General features: G+C 37.2%; 1 protein-coding gene across 1 annotated transcript in view; it reads right to left on the reverse strand.

Annotated features, from left to right (window-relative positions):
* The window catches only part of TEX15 (testis expressed 15, meiosis and synapsis associated), a 90,559-nt gene that overhangs the window by 16,984 nt on the left and 56,684 nt on the right, over positions 1-16,891 (reverse strand). Inside the window, exons 5-7 of the mRNA XM_037831304.1 lie at positions 6,678-6,915; positions 4,265-4,411; positions 3,271-3,433 (exon numbers count right to left, since the gene is read on the reverse strand). Of these exons, the coding sequence (XP_037687232.1) occupies positions 3,271-3,433; positions 4,265-4,411; positions 6,678-6,915 (548 nt within the window). The remainder of the gene's footprint in view (positions 1-3,270; positions 3,434-4,264; positions 4,412-6,677; positions 6,916-16,891) is intronic.

Raw genomic sequence — 16,891 nt, forward strand, 5'->3', positions numbered from 1 at the left:
ACTTGTACAAATAACAAAGTTATACATACAAGGATTTTTAGTACAATAACCCATGACAGCTGAAAGCTAGAAACCTAACTATTCATCAATATGAAACTGGTTAAATAATGGCATAGGAATAATTGTAATAGCAAAATTACTATGTGCCTATGCTATAATAAATGTCACCAAATGGAATGTACTGCAGCTATTTAAAAAATTGAGATAGGTTAGTACCAACATGAGAAAAGAAACTTAGTTACATGAGTTTGTATAGTGCTTCCACTTTTGTAAGCATATGCTAAATGCATATTAACATATAAATAATGTTAATAATAACTTAGAGAGTGCTTAGTGGATGCCAGGAACTGTTTTAAATTCTTCATGTATATTAATTCATTCAGTCTTGAGAATTCCCTATTTTAGGAAGTGATATTAAGAGTAATTTGCCCAGGATCACACAGTTTTTATAAACAAGAGAACCTTAATCACCTATGCTACATGGCTTTTTTACACTTAATAAAGGCATTTTTACTTTACTCCCCTTTTTGACATTCCCACCAAATAACAAATGAAACACAGAGAACAAATCCAGTAACTTCAATAAAACCAGAAAATTGTAATAAAACCAGATTACAATCCATGAAGCACAATGACAAGTGGATACCAGCACCATATAGTCTGTGATGTGGGGAATGTTCTATATCTGGCTAACTGAGCAGTTGAAATGTACCTGGTATGAGTGAGGAATTAAATTTTTAATTTTACTTAACTTAAATTTAAATAGCCACATGTGACTAGTATACAGGATAGTGGAGACCTAGAGTATCTAGGAGGAGATGAATATGCTCATAGACAACAAATGTGGCCTTGACCTTGGGCATAATACAAGTATTCCCCAAAGTTTATCATCCTGAAAGGCATCATTCTTTGATTAAAGTAATAAGTTATAAGATTGCAGATGGGCCACAGTAAAAGTGGGGAAAGGTCCATTTCTATTGTCTCCAAATTTAAGCATTCTAGCTGAGGGAGAATGTGAAAAGTAAAGTGAGTTAGTGGTGAGTGACCAACAGCAAAGACAGACTACGAAGCCTGGGAGGGCTACATTAACCTCTTAAATAATTCAAACTGAGTCGGGATATGACTCACCAAGAAAATACAGATTTAGTGAGGGTGCAAAATAGACAATTCCTTAACCTTTCTTCTGTAAGCAGGTATCAAGCCCCCCAAATGAATAACAATCAGACAGGTACGAACTCAGAATCTATGCATAAAAAGTAAAGAAATAAGAAAACTGAAATATACAATGAAATTATAAATAACAGTATCTTCAAAAAAAGGAGATTCCATATTTCAAAAGAAAGAAGATAAAACAACAAAAAAATGAAAAGTGTTTTGGCTGAATTCAGACTAGAAATTATCGAAAATAGACCACAAAAAGCAATTATGTTTTTAGGACTGGGGAGTATGAGGGGGAAAGGCAGTACAGCAGTTACAAAATTTCTTAATGAGGTAATGAAAATGTTCTAAATTTGACTGTGGTGATGGTTACACATATCTGAGAATATACTAAAAATCACTGAATTGTACACTTTCAAATCCATTGAATTGACATATACCAGCAACAAATAGCTAGAAAATAAAACTTTAATAAGATCCCATTTAAAATAGCATAAAATATGAAATATTTAAGAATAAAACAAAAGAATGTAAGGTCTTACAGAGAAAATTATAAAACTGAAATACATTAGCAAAAACCAAAACAACTGGAGAGAAATACTATATTCATGGATTAAAAGACTCAATATAATAGTTAGTTAATTTTCCACAAAATAATTTATATATCCATGTTTATATCTATCGCTCTCTGTGTATATATAAATAAAAATTCTAATGGATTTGTTAGTAGACAAATGATAAGCTGAATGATAAGTAGACCATGATAAGCTAACTCTAAAATTTACATGGACAAAGGGCAGAAAACAATTCTTAAAAAAATTTTTTTTAAAACAAAAACAACAAGATGGCAGATCTGCTCTTTGGACAGCAGCATTTCTAATGTAGCTGCAGTAATTAAGGCCTGTGCTACTGGCATAAAGATAGGCAAAAAGATGGATAGAACTGAATAGAGGGCCCAGTAGGAAATCTTTGTGGCACCTGTGGCCAACTGCAGATCAGTGGGGAAAATGGGTTCTCCAAAAACTGGTACTGAGCCAACTGGGTATCCATATGTAAAATAAAATAAGGGGGGCTCTTTATCATATCACACACCAAAGTCAATTCTAGGTAGATAAGAACAAAATGGGAAAACAAATTTATAAAGTTTTTAAAAGATAACAGAAAAATATCTTCGTGTTCCTGGTGTAGGGAAAGCATCCTTAAACAAGATACATGTAGTAGCACTAATGGTAAAAAGAAAACATACATGTGATAGTAAGAAGCCCTGTTCATCAAAAGACACTAAAAGTTGGAAAAGATACCTGAAACATTTACAACTGACCTGAGATCTGGTACCCAATGCATACAAAGAATGCCTACAAATCAATAATAATTTCACCAGGAATTCCAGAAAAGTGGAACTCTTAAATGGTCAATATACTTATAAAATAATCATTAACCTCAAGTAATTTGGGAAAAGCAAAATAAAACCTCAATGAGATGTTATCTTACACCTCCTCAAGTGGCAAAATTGCAACAGTCTGATAGTACCAAGTGTTTGGCAAGGAAGTAGAGATTCTTAAATAATTAGGAAAATGCAAATTAGAGCCACAATGAGATACCATCTCATGCTCATTAGACTGTCAGAAACAAACAAAAGAAAAAATTAAGGAAAATACGTATTGGCTGGAATGTATGAAAACCAATGCAACTACTTTGGAAAACCATTTAACATTGCCTGGTTTAAACTGCAAATTTCTAGAGCAGGAATATACTCTAAGGAAATACTCTTGCACATATGCACCAAGAGACATGTACATGAATTTTTAAAATAGCAATATATGGAATATGAGAGAAACTGTTAAGTGCCAAAATATTCCCGGAAGAATAGTGAATACATAGTGGAATACTATATAAATATGAATAAAAATAAACTACAGTTATACATGTAAGAATCAAACATAATACTGAGTGAAATAAGTCACAAAATACATGCAGTATGATTCTATATATATATACAAAATGGAAAACAGGTGAAACAATTCTTAAAGATTCAAACTACATTGGAAAATATGCAGAAATGTTTAAGACCAGCACAAATACTACTGAAATAGAATAATATATGTATCTTACCAGCCCTCTTAGGAATTCCTGTTGAGAGGAATCTCAAAGATGTCATTAAGTGCCCATTATCTACTTTTTGACCAACAAATTTTACTGTTACTATTGCATATGGAAGACACTGCCTAGGTTTATCTACTGGCTTTGAAAGAACATTGTATTCATAGAAGTATACCTAAAAGATAAAGGAGGAAAAAAAGGAACATTTTTATGCTGATTAATATTGGCAACCAGACTTCATCAAGCTCTTATTTAAAAAAAAATCTATAACTGCATAATGTTATTTATATACCTGCTTCCATGTACACCCCCCTCCCACTCCTGCCTTCTTCACCCATAGTGTTTTCGAAGATACATAAAATTACTCTTTTTTTCCCCACCATATAGTTTTTTCATTGGTAGGCTATCAATGTCTGCAGAAGCAAACACAACATATTTTTGAATAAAAAGTATTTTCTCATAGAAAGCTAAATGTTTTGCATATGCTCTTAACCAATATTCTATATTTTCTTTGGTAGGAAAAGTTAATTAGCAAAGTTAACAATAGCTTAATACATTTTATACGTGGAAGTATATATACAGAGGATTAAAAGTTCACTAGTGAAGTATCTCAGCAATGTCATAGATTTACTGTTTCACTTAATGCCTTCAACATAACCTTCTCTTTTTGCAAAATAAAAGAGTTGATGATATTGTTACAAAATAGCCTTGTTTAAAAGAGAAGTTCATATATTTTGTAAATTAAGAATCAATCTGTGGAACATTTAAATCAAAGTTGCCACTATACTTTCCATAAAGTTAAATGTAAATCTGGAAAATTCTTCTTAACATTCCCAGATCACAAATATTGTAACACAATATTCAAACAGTGTTTGAGAACATATTATATTGAATGAATTAACAGATTTTCATTTAATACTTTGAGGAAGCTGTTTCAAGTCTTTTAACATATAATGTGAGGCATTTAACTTTCAAGAAATAAAATGAAACAAAAAAGTTAACATACTGCTGAACTGTAAGCTTGTAGCTCAATGTTATCTTTCAGAGAAGGTATACTTCTCGACATATGGCAATCAAAGTTAGGAGAAGGATCCAAAGAAACTTTGTTTTTATCCACAGAAGGCTGAATTTTCTTCACTTTTCCAAAGAGAACCTAAAAGAAAAAAAAATCTATAAAATACAACCAAGGCCCGTTTAAAGACTCATTCTTCAAAGAGAAAAATAAGACAAACTATTTTTAAAGAAGAAAGAGACATGAATGGAGAGACAATGCATGTCCCAGAAGAATGGTGTCAATTCTCTCCCAAATTAAACTCATATGCCATAGTTACGTAAGATGTTAATGTTAGGGGAAGCTGGGTATAATGTATATGGGAATTCTCTGTGCTATCTTTGCAACTTTTCTGTAAATCTAAAATTATTCCAAAAGAAAAAGTTAATTAAAAATAAAACATTAAAAATAAAACATTACAGAGATAAAAGTCTAGACCTCAAGATACACTTTAATGAACTGATAATGCTTGCCAAACATCCAGAAAAATAAAAAGAATAAGAAAATATCAAGAAACTGGCAAACATAATAAGGTAATTTGCTAGCATAAATAGGCAACAAATATATACAGAGTGTTTAAATTCAGCGATAATCTAAATAAATAAATAAGAACAAAAAAGAAAATAAATTGATCCAACAACAAGATACTATTACATATCAGACTGGCAAAGATTTTTTTTTTAAAAATATTAGTATGGGTTAGTGAGGGTGAAGGTGTGAGATAACAAGCATTCCCATATACTGTGGATGGAAATGTCAATTAGTACAATCTTTCTCAAAACAGGGTATTATACATAAAAAAATTGTGAAAGTGTACATACTCTCTGACTCCTAATTCAACATTGAGAAATTAACTCTTAGCAAATATTCACAGGTGCATGTAAAAGTGTAGCTACAAGGATGATAAAATATTATTCAAAACATGCAAAAATGAAATAAACCAAAACCCAAATAACTCATAACCCCAAATTAGGAAAATTTGTAGGGAAATTTAATGGTAGAGCTGTCCGATGGAATACTATGCAGCCAATCTGAAAGGATATTATAGAAGAATATGTAATAGTATGGAAAATGTTGATCTTATATTCAGTGAAAAGGGCAAGTTATTAAATAATATATAAAGCAAGAACATATTTTAGTTACAATTATACATTCATATCTGTATGCATGAACAGAAGACTAATTAGAGATATAAAAAAATGAACTGGTTAATTGGGCTTTCTGAAGCCTTTTAGGATGTTCAAGTATAATAAATACATATTACTTCTTAACATAACAATAAATTATGTTTTATTAATTTGATAATATTGGAGGTCTAGAAATATAAGGAATGTCAAATGAATGATGGGTTTTATGTGGATGTACACACATTCCAAGTTGTCCTTACCCAAATGAGGATTCTGCCTACTTCAGCAAAGCTGCTATTAACCACAAAGTAAATTTTAACCAATTTGCTGATACTTGAGATTCTACTGTAAGATTTATTTTTTCATTTTAAAAATAATTTTGGACTTTCAGAAAAGTTGCAAAAATAGTTCTTGGCTCCCATATACAGGCATACCTCATCATATTGTGCTTCACAGACACTGAGTTGTTTTACAAATTGAGGTTTGTGGAAACTCTGCATCAAGCAACTCTATTGGTGCCATTTTTCCCAACAGCATGTACCCACTTTGTGTCTCTGTCCCACATTTTAATTAGGGTATGTACAATGTTTTTTTAAAAGACATAATGCAGTTGCACACTTATAAGGCTACAGTACAGTGTAAACATAACTTTTATATGCACTGGGAAAAAAAACAGTTCACATGGCTCACTTTATGGTGGTATTTGATTGATTGCAGTGGTCTGGAACTGAAATATGTCCCAGGTATGCCTGTACCCTGTGTCTAGCTTTTCCTTGTATCTTACATAACTATGGTACTCTTATCAAAACTAAGAAATTAACATTGGTACAAAACTATTAAACTAAACTGTAAGAACTCAGTAACTTTAGTGTAAGCCAGAATTACTAAAAAACTATTTCAGAGAAAGACATTTAAAACATACGTTATGAATTATGGTCTAAACAAGAGAGAGAAAGAGAAGGCCAATCATGGCAAAAAGGGATGTACATTGGGAAGACAAAAATATATAGGCAGCCTTTTCTTAACTTAGGGAGTTTGCTTTGTGCTGCACACCCAAGTAAAGGGTCAGGTATAAAAGAAAATTTCTGACGATGATGAGGATGACATAAAAATAAATGTATTTATTATTCATTTAACATAATGCAATTTAAGCACACCAATAGTTCATATTGAAAAGAAAATGTATTCAATTCAATTGAAAGCAAGCTGCCCAAAATACTGAATGTTTTTATTCTACTTACCTTAAAAATCATAATACTTGCTACAGTAATGCTTCTACTATGTGCATAATTCAAGGCAACATCAACGTGTCTAAATATGTAAATGCCAAGAAAAGGATTTCCTAATATCTTCAATGTAGATGCTTTGGTACTTATCCCATTCTGATATATTTCCTTCACATCATTCTGAGGAAGTGCTAAAAAGCAGAAATGTTCTTCGAGTTCTCTGCCATGTCTTCCACTCTCACGCATTTCTGACCTAAGCAAAAGAAACAGCATGTTGTTAATTGAGAATATCAAAAGAATTTCTAAGGAGAAGATACCTATTTCAGCTTACCATAGTTAGAGGCAAGAAAATAGTGATAACATTCAGAAATGTCACTATTGTATGGTAACAAAGTTACACACATTTCTTGACTGCTGCGTATGTGCCCAGCACTGTTGAAGTCATGCTTTATAGGCACTGTCGTTTCACTCTCAATTTCCCAAGGAGTTGTTATTATTATTGTTGTTATATACATTTTTAAAATGAGGAAAAAAAGATTCAAAAAGTTAAAATTTGCCAAAATATCAAAGTTGGAATTATACATGCCTCTTGTCTGTCAAGTTCCAGAGCTCAAGTTATTACTAATTATATTAGGGAGGAAGAATGTACATTTCCTAAATGAAAAATATGTGTAAGATCAACTGTTAGGGACAGTCTCCATTCTTTGAGGATCTAGATAATAGCTGGGAGAAACAAGCTAAGATTTGATAAACAGACTCCAACTAGGCAGGGCTAAATACGATATTTCTCAGATAAAATATTTTATAATGAGCAGATCTATACTAAGAGAAATGCTTTTAATATTCAGATAGAAAAAAAAGATCACGTATAAAAATGTCAAAGTACAGGAAGGAATGAAGAACAGAAAACGTATATATGTAGAAAAATACCACTGATTACCCGAAATGACAACTTGTAGGATTTTAAATATATGCAGAATAAAATACACATAAACAACAACCAAATAAGCAAAAAAAAATTATGGTTAATTACTGAAAGCTTCCTCTGACACTTGGAATGAGATATCGATGTCCACTATCATTTCGTCTATTACACACTACTTAACATCTAAGTACTTTTCAAGGCTATATTTTAATAAAAAGTTTTTGTAAAAAACTACAGTAAATTAGAAGCAATACCAAGAATTCCAGTTTCAAAAACCTCATTGTAAAGCTTATGTTGTCTCTCATCCCCATTTACATTAAGAATTTAGTTTTAATGCAGGGTTTTGACTACCCTCCCCAGCATTTGTTTTCTACATGTCCCTTTGCAATAAACTCAGAAGGTATGATTTCATGAAAAAAAAGCCCAAAATGTCCAGAATCACAACAGTGATGTTTAAGGAGAAATTTTAACATTAATAATGTCAAATTATGTTATGAGTTTCTAGAGGTTACCCCATTCCTTGGTTCATGGCTCCCCTTCCTCAATCTTCAAAGCCAGCAACAGGAGGTTGAGTCTTTCTTATACTTCTTTCTTTTTCCCTCCCCTTTCTCTGATCCACTTTTTTAAAAATTTTATTTTGAAATAAATTCAAAGTTATAGGAACAGTTGCAAAAACAATACAAACCCCATACACATAACTCCAGCATACCCTGACCCCCCTCCCGATACCCCAATCCACCAACTTTAACATGCTGTCACACCGCTATTTATTTCCCTCTCTCCCTCCCTCCCTATCATCCATCATCTATTGCTCTGTCTTCTGAACTTGAGAGCTAGCTGCACACATCCTTGAACAAACACTATAATTCACATATACAATTCCCATGAACAAGAACATTCTTTTATGCAATCCCATTAAACGCAGCTAAGAAGTACGAGAGATTCAACATTGATAAAAAGCTTACATTCTATGTTTTTTTTTTTCCCCCTTATGTCTCAACTGTGTCCCTTTGAGCCTCCTGTCCTCCATCCTCAGATCCCATCCAGGGTCATCCTTGGCATTCAACTGACATCTACTTAGACTCTCCTTTTCTTTTTTTTTTCCTCAATTGTGGAAACATATATACAGCCTAAATCTTCCCATTCCACCCCCTCCCTTGCATTCCATTAGTGGAATTAATCACATTTAGAATGTTGTAATGCTATCTCTTTCCCACCATCCATTACCAGAAATTTCCCTTCATCTCAAACAGCAACTCAACTCTCATTTCTTAACTCCCCATTGCCCCTTCCCTCATTTCTCTTAACCCATACTCTACTTTTCATCTCTGTGGTCATATTCTCTGATATTTCTTTGTGTTTACTGTGGGGCTTAAAATTAAACTCTTAAATCCATAACAATCTTGTTTTTCTTTGATAACAACTTAACTTCAATAGGACACATAAACTATGTTCTTATACTCCTCCATTCCCCTACCTTTATATAGTTCTTGCCAAAAATTACACATTTTACATTGAGTTCAAAACCACTGATTTGTCATTTAAGTTTGTGTATTTTATATCATGTAGGAAGTAAATAGTGGAGTTACAATTCAAAAATTATTGACTTCTATTTGTATTCCATTGTGGTCAGAGAATGTGCTTTGAATATATTCAATTTTTTTTTTAATTTATTGAGGTTTGTTTTATGTCCCAGCATATGGCCCATTCTGGAGAAAGATCCATGATCACTAGAGTAAAATGAGTGTCCTGGTGATTTGGGATGTAAGGTTCTATATATGTCTGTTAAAATTCTCTGTATCTCCTCTTTCTCCTTTCTTTGTTTCTCTATTGGTAGGGCTCCCTTTAGTATCTGAAGTAGGGCAGGTCTTTTACTGGCAAACTCTCTCAGCATTTGTTTGTGAAAAATTTAAGCTCTCCCTCAAATGTGAAGGAGAGTTTTGCTGGATAAAGTATTCTTGGTTGGAAATTTTTCTCTCTCAGAGTTTTAAATATGTCACGCCACTGCCTTCTCGCCTCCATGGTGGCCGCTGAGAAGTCACAACTTAGTCTTATGTTGTTTCCTTTGTATGTGGTGAATTGCTTTTCTCTTACTGCTTTCAGAACTTGCTCCTTCTCTTCAGTATTTGAAAGTCTGATCAGAATATGTCTTGGAGTGAGTTTATTTGGATTTATTCTATTTGTAGTTTGCTGGGCATTTATGCTTTGTGTATTTATATTGTGTAGAAGGTTGGGGAAGTTTTCCCCAACAATTTCTTTGAATAGTCTTCCTAGACCTTTACCCTTCTCTTCCCCTTCTGGGACACCAATGAGTCTTAAGTTTGGACGTTTTATTTTATCTATCATATTCCTCAGATCCATTTCGATTTTTTCTATTTTTTTCTCCATTCTTTCTTTTGTTCTTTCATTTTCTGTTCTGTGGAATTCTAGGACAGTGAGTTGTTGTTCAACTTCCTCTAATCTTGTATTATGAGTATCCAGAGTCTTTTTAATTTGGCCAACAGTTTCTTTAATTTCCATAAGATCTTCTATTTTTTTTATTTACTCTTGCAATTTCTTCTTTATGCTCTTTTAGGGTCTTCTTTATGTCCCTTATATCATGTTCCATGGTCTTCTTCATGTCCTTTATATCCTTTGCCATGTTTTCATTCCTCGATTGTAGTTCTTTGATTAATTGTGCCAAGTACTGTGTCTCTTCTGATATTCTGATTTGGGTGTTTGGAATTGGGTTCTCCATATCATCTGGTTTTATCATATGCATTAAGATTTTCTGTTGTTTTTGGCCTCTTGGCATTTGCTTTGCTTGATAGGGTTCTTTCAAGTTGTAAAAAAAAAAATACCAATCTAATTTTTCAGAAATACAAGTTGGTGGTGTACACTTTCTCTAACTAACCAGCAGATGGCGTCTGCGAGTCACCTATACCTCTCAAGTCAGTTCTCCTCAACTTTGTCCTTGTGGTGTGTGGGGAAATGATTCTTGTGGGGTTCAGTTGGTGAACTCAGTTTGGGTGTGTTGCTGGAGCCATCCGCCCTGAATGTGGTGCGTGTGTCCGGGTGGCTAGGGAGGCAGAGCAGCTTTAATATTCAAAACCCCCAGGTGTTCCCAGAGATTCAAGGCTGCTGCAAGAGTCTAAGCCTTCATTTCAGTTCTGTCCCAGACCCTCTCTGTCGCTGACCCACAAACCACCGGCATTGACGTAGCGTCCCTGGGTTTTCCGAGCGGGCCCCCCTTCTCAGCTGTAATCTTCCAGGACCTCTGCTGAGGGAAGACTGTGCTACGTCACAAGTGCGTGCTGTCCCTCAAGGGAAGCCCCTGGCCACCGGGCCGTGCCGGGGTGCTCTCAGCCTAATGCAAAGGTGGCTGAACGGGGCATCTCAACCCCCACCCTCTTCTCGCACAGTTCCTCCTTCCCAGCTCCGGGAAAACTGGCACGGCTCTTGGCTGTGGGCATGGCCCCAGGCAGGAGTGTCTCCAAGCCCACTGGGTAGCCAGCTGCAAGCTGCGGGGTTTCTTTCTCTTTCCGGCTCTCCCCTCCACTCCCCTGGCCCTGAGGGAATCTGCAGTGGGCTGTCCTCCATGCCAGACACTGAGAGGCCAGCTCAGCCTGCTCCTGCCGTGCTTTACTGTGCGGTTCCCACCGTCGCAACTGCAGCCGCTCCTGGGTTTTTCCCTTTTTTTTAAAAGAACCAGTCTGTCTCCAAACGCCAACCCCTGGCTTCCCCACACTGCAGCGCATCTGCGGGTCTTTCAGCCGGCTTAGTCGTTTCAGAATGCAGACTCCCGGTTTCACCAAGTGTACAGCCCCTATGGTTCTAGCAGACTTTGTCCAGCTGGAGCATCGCTGAAACTGGTATTCTGGGTCACCTTCTCGTTTTTATCTAGTATTTTTCACGGAGGTGTTTTTTCGCCCTGTCTCACCTAGCTGTCATCTTAGGTTCTCCAGCCTCTTTGATCCACTTTTGTCCTTCCTCTTTAATTTTAAGAAGTCATGTGATTAAATTGGGCCCACCTGGATAATTCAGGATAATCCTCCATATCTCAAGGTCTGAAAATTCAATCGTATCTTCAAAGTCTCTTTTGCCATGTGTCCTAGTTTGCTAATGCTGCGGAATGCAAAACACCAGAGATGGATTGGCTTTTATAAAAAGGGGGTTTATTTGGCTATACAGTTACAGTCTTAAGGCCATAAAGTATCCAAAGTAACACATCAGAAATCGGGTACCTTCACTGGAGGATGGCAAATAGCGTCCGGAAAACCTCTGTTAGCTGGGAAGGCACATGGCTGGCGTCTGCTCCAAAGTTCTGGTTTCAAAATGGCTTCTCCCAGGACATTCCTCTCTAGCAAGCTTGCTCCTCTTCAAATAATATCACTCACAGCTGCACTGCATTCAGCCCCTCGAGTCAGCACGTTTATATGGCTCCCCTGATCAAGGCCCGCCCTGAATGGGCAGGGCCACGCCTCCATGGGACTATCCCACCAGAGTCACCACCCACAGCTGGGTGGGGCACATTCCAAGCAAATCTAATCAGCACCAAAAGTCTGTCCCACAAGACTACATCAAAGATAATGGCATCTGGGGGACATAATACATTCAAACCGGTACATTCCACCCCCTGGACCCCAAAATGACATTATCTTTCCAAATACAAAATACATTCATTTCATCACAGTATCACAAAAACTTGAATCATTTCAGTAACAAAAGTTAAGTACAAAATCCCATCAAAATCAAATATAGGCGTGGTCAGTCCTAAGGCATACTTTTCCTTTAGCTTTGGATCTGTGGACTTAGAACAAGTTATATGCTTCCAATATACAAAGGAGGGACATTCATAGGATAAACATTCCCATTGCCATAAGGAGAAAGAGTAAGAAAAACAGGGTTAACAGGACCAAAACAGTTCCTAAAACCTGCAGGACAAACTCCATTAGATTTCAAAGTCTGAGAGTCATTAACAGAATAACGTTGCATCCTTGGGGCTTGAGAGAGCTGGAGCCTAACCCTTCCCAAGGGCCTTTTCGGCAGCCCTTTCCTCTCCAAACGCTTAGGTGAGTGCTCCAACATATCCACACACTGGGGAAACCACCTTCTCGGCTCCACCCTCCTCAAACCTCGGGGCAGCTCCCGGATTCCTTTCCATCTCCGGGGCACACGCTCAACCCCTTCAGAACAGTGTGGTGGCAGCCAGGCTCTCCCCAATTCCCTGGGAATGTGCTCCAACCTCTTTGGGACCTGAGGTGGCAAAACTCTTCCAGAGCATCGAGGTGGAATGCCCGCCCTCGACCTCCAGGGCAAACTCACCCTTCCCATGCATGTGGGCTGCTCCGCTCTCCCAGCCCGAGACCTCTTGACTCCAGACCTCAACCTCCATGGCTCTGTCTTTGAAGAGATTTTTCCTTTAATTTTTTCCTTGTCTGTCTCCTCCAGTCCAGACCGGCAATGGCTCTGTCTATAAAGATCTCGCAAAAATTCTGTTGGCTTTGCATGAAGCACACAGGGATCAAAGCCATTAGACAATAGGACTTTCCACAAATCCTTTCTGGATAATTCCATCTCCATTCTTGGCTTGTACTGAAATGGTGGCTGGGTTCTGTGTTTGGTTACATCCTTATGTTGGGCTATAGCTTCAGGGATTCCACCCCCTGGAAGCTCGTAATTTTCCAAGCCATCAGCTTCTGGTTTCTTTGAAGCCATCAGCTTCTGGTTTCTTTGAACCCAAGAGTTCAGTTCTAAGTTTATCTCTCTCTGCTCGCATTTTACTATAAGCTGCAAGGAGAAGCCAGGGTATATCCTCCACATGTAGTCTAGAGATCTCCTCAGCTAAGTATTCCAGGTTGTTGGAATTCAAATTCTTCCTTCCATCTAACACCAGGACTCAATTTTGCCAAATTCTGTGCCACTTTAAAACAAGGATCGCCTTTCTTCCAGTTCACAACAACACATTCATCGTTTCTGTTCAAGACCTCATCAGAAGTATCTTTAGAGTCCATATTTCCACAAACAGTCTCTTTAAAGCAGTTTTGGCCTTTTCTATCAAGCTCCTCACAATTCTTCCAGAATCTTCCCCTTATCCATTTAAAAAGCCATTCCAACATGTTTGGCGTTTGCAAACTCAGCAGCAAAAGCACCCCACTTCTCCTGGTACCAAAATCTGTTCTAGTTTGCTAATGCTGCAGAATGCAAAACACCAGAGATGGACTGGCTTTTATAAAAAGGGGGTTTATCTGGCTATACAGTTACAGTCTTAAGGCCATAAAGTGTCCAAGGTAACACATCAGTAATCGGGTACCTTCACTGGAGGATGGCAAATGGCATCCGGAAAACCTCTGTTAGCTGGGAAGGCACGTGGCTGGCGTCTGCTCCAAAGTTCTGGTTTCAAAATGGCTTTCTCCCAGGACGTTCCTCTCTAGCAAGCTTGCTCCTCTTCAAAACGTCACTCACAGCTGCACTCCGTTCAGTCTCTTTGAGTCAGCATGTTTTATATGGCTCCACTGATCAAGGCCCACCCTGAATTGCTGGGGTCACACCTCCATGGGAGTATCCCACCAAAGTCACCACCCACAGCTGGGTGGGACACATTCCAAGCAAATCTAACCAGCACCAAAAGGTCTGTCCCACAAGACCACAAAGATAATGGCATTTGGGGGACACAATACATTCAAACTGGAACACCATGTAAGGTAAAATATATTCACAAGTTCTGGGGATTCAGACATGGGCATCATTGTGGGAACATTATGCTGCCTTCCACAGCAGAATTTGGATTTATTTAGCCCCTCAACACTATTAGGAACTCAAGATTTTCTCCTGACTCTCCACTCTGCTGTCTACAGCTTTAGCTGTATCCATATCTGTTTCCTCTACTAAGAGATTTGCTGGAAGCAAGTAGGCCTACAGGCTTCCTTGCTCACATCTACCAGGAGAGATAATGACTTCACCTTCCCAGGATCAAGCAAATCTCATGCTGCATTCTCCTGGCCCATAATGGCTAGGCTTGCACATCAGTAAACCAAGTAAGACAAGGGCAATGGAACAAAGAATGGTTTAGACTTATTATCAAGATTGGTCTAGAATTGTTGGGAAGCCTCAGCCTACTACAGTCTACCATTTGACTATCCTGTATTTATTCACTTTGTCTTCTTCCAACACAAACACTTCAAAAATGTTTATGTCCACACAAAGTACCTTCATTCCACTTCACAAGAAGGGGATAACCCAGTCTCATCCAGTTACTGCATCTAACTCCAGATCCATGATGTGAGTGATATGCCTTCATTTCCAACAGTTCTGAATATATATCCATATAGTAAGACAACATAGAACTAAAATGTTATCTATACCTAAAATATGCTGGTGGAGAAAAAAATATGATAACTACAATTAAATTCAGAAAAGTTAAAAATGGTACAATGGTCAGTGTTGGCTATTCCTTAGCACAAAGCATATCCTTCTAAAAAGAAATAGCTGAGATTCTTCACCCTCAAAATTCCAACCATAGCTAGTAACCATAGCAAGAGATCTTAGACAATGGTTGAGTCCAAGAATTGCTGTCTCCCGGCAACAAACCTCTAGGACCTCCTCATCGTACATGTCCTGAATCTAAAATGGCCTTTATCTATTAGATCCCAATTTGAAACCACAGTCGATCCTCATTATTCACGGGTTTTGCATTTGCCTACTAGCTAAAATTTATTTCTAACCCCCAAATCAACATTCATGGGGCTTGTGTGGCCATCTACAGGCTTGCACAGAGTGGCAAAAAATCTAGTTGCCTGAAACACGTTCCCAACCTGAGGTTGAACAAGGCAATGCTCTGCCTTCTTGCTTAGGCACTCACACTGTAAAGAGTCCTTCTCAGGGTATATTGAGTGTCCCATTTTTGCCATTTTTGTGTTTTTTGTTGGTGATTTCACTGTTTAAAATGTCCCCCAAGCCTAGGGCTGAAGTGCTATCTAGTGTTCTAAGCTCACGAAGGCTGTGATGTGCTTTACAAAGAAAATATATGTCAGATAAGCTTCATTCAGGCATGAGTTATAGTGCTGCTGGTTGTGAGTTCAATGTTAATGAATCAACAATGCATAAGGGGTCCTTAAAAAGAAACACATATAACAAAGTTAGGCATTGATTAGTTGATGAAAATGTTGTGACTAGAAGTTCATGGAACCTAACTCTATTTATCCCAGGAGCAATGGTTCAGTATTCACTAATTCAGTGTTCACAGCAACTTTATACAACATAACTGCCATGAATAACGAGATCGACTGTATTTGCTTCTTCCCCCAAGATTATATATGATACATCTTTACTGTATGTGCTTGACTAGTTTCCTTTACTAGTCAGAAAATGCTTAAAATTGGTACCAACTGGAATGCTACTAAGTGACAGAACTCCATTCAAACTGGCTTAAAAGTAAGTTAATTTCTTATATCACATAACAAGGAATTCAGAAATCAGGCAGCCTTTATTGGGACTGATTCTGTGGCTCCAGATGTCAACAGGAATCCAGGTTTTTCCCATCTCTTTGCTCTGCTGTCCTCAGCTTTAGTGTCATCCTAATGCTGTTCTCCTTATTATGCCAGGAGTGCTGCTATCTATAGCTGGAGCAAAAGGCTTCCTGTTGACATCAGATGTATTTTCTTTTCCAGAGACTCCAAAACAACCTTTCTTCAGTGTGTCACTGGCACAAACTGTCTTCATTATGCCCAATTTTGGAACCAATCATTGACAAAGTACATGAAATTAACCATGGGCTGTTCAGACTATTTATCTGGGGTGGAATGTAAACTGAGATGTCCAGTACAAATTCTAGCACAGTACCATATCATGCTGGGTACTAACAACCTTTAAAGTGGTATCCCTTCACATGACGTTGAAATGTGTTTAAAAGGAACTTGTCTTAAAACAGAGAAGGGCCAGATTGAAACAAATAGAGTAACAGACTTGAGAATGGAATTCAGTTTGTCTCTTACCCATACCCATTAATGTTGCTTAACTCCTCAGAATACCTCTCAAAAGACTCTCAGAAAGAATAATCAACCTCTCATCTGTGTGCTTACATTTTTACTGTGACACTGTATGATTTTATATCTTCTTGTTATGTAGCCTCCACTAAAATGTAAACTTGTTACGGATAAGGAGCAAACTATTAATTTTTCTCCAAGGGTATCTAACACAAATGTCTGACATAGCAGGCACTCAAAGTTTAATGAATGAGCAAATACACAGTTGTTTATTTAGTTGTTTTTGCTGATTTCACACTAAGGAAGTGGTCGACGGAATATAGATAAGAGGTAGAAATTAT

The sequence above is a fragment of the Choloepus didactylus genome, chromosome 3 (assembly GCF_015220235.1).
Source record: "Choloepus didactylus isolate mChoDid1 chromosome 3, mChoDid1.pri, whole genome shotgun sequence".
Lineage (NCBI taxonomy): Eukaryota > Metazoa > Chordata > Mammalia > Pilosa > Megalonychidae > Choloepus > Choloepus didactylus.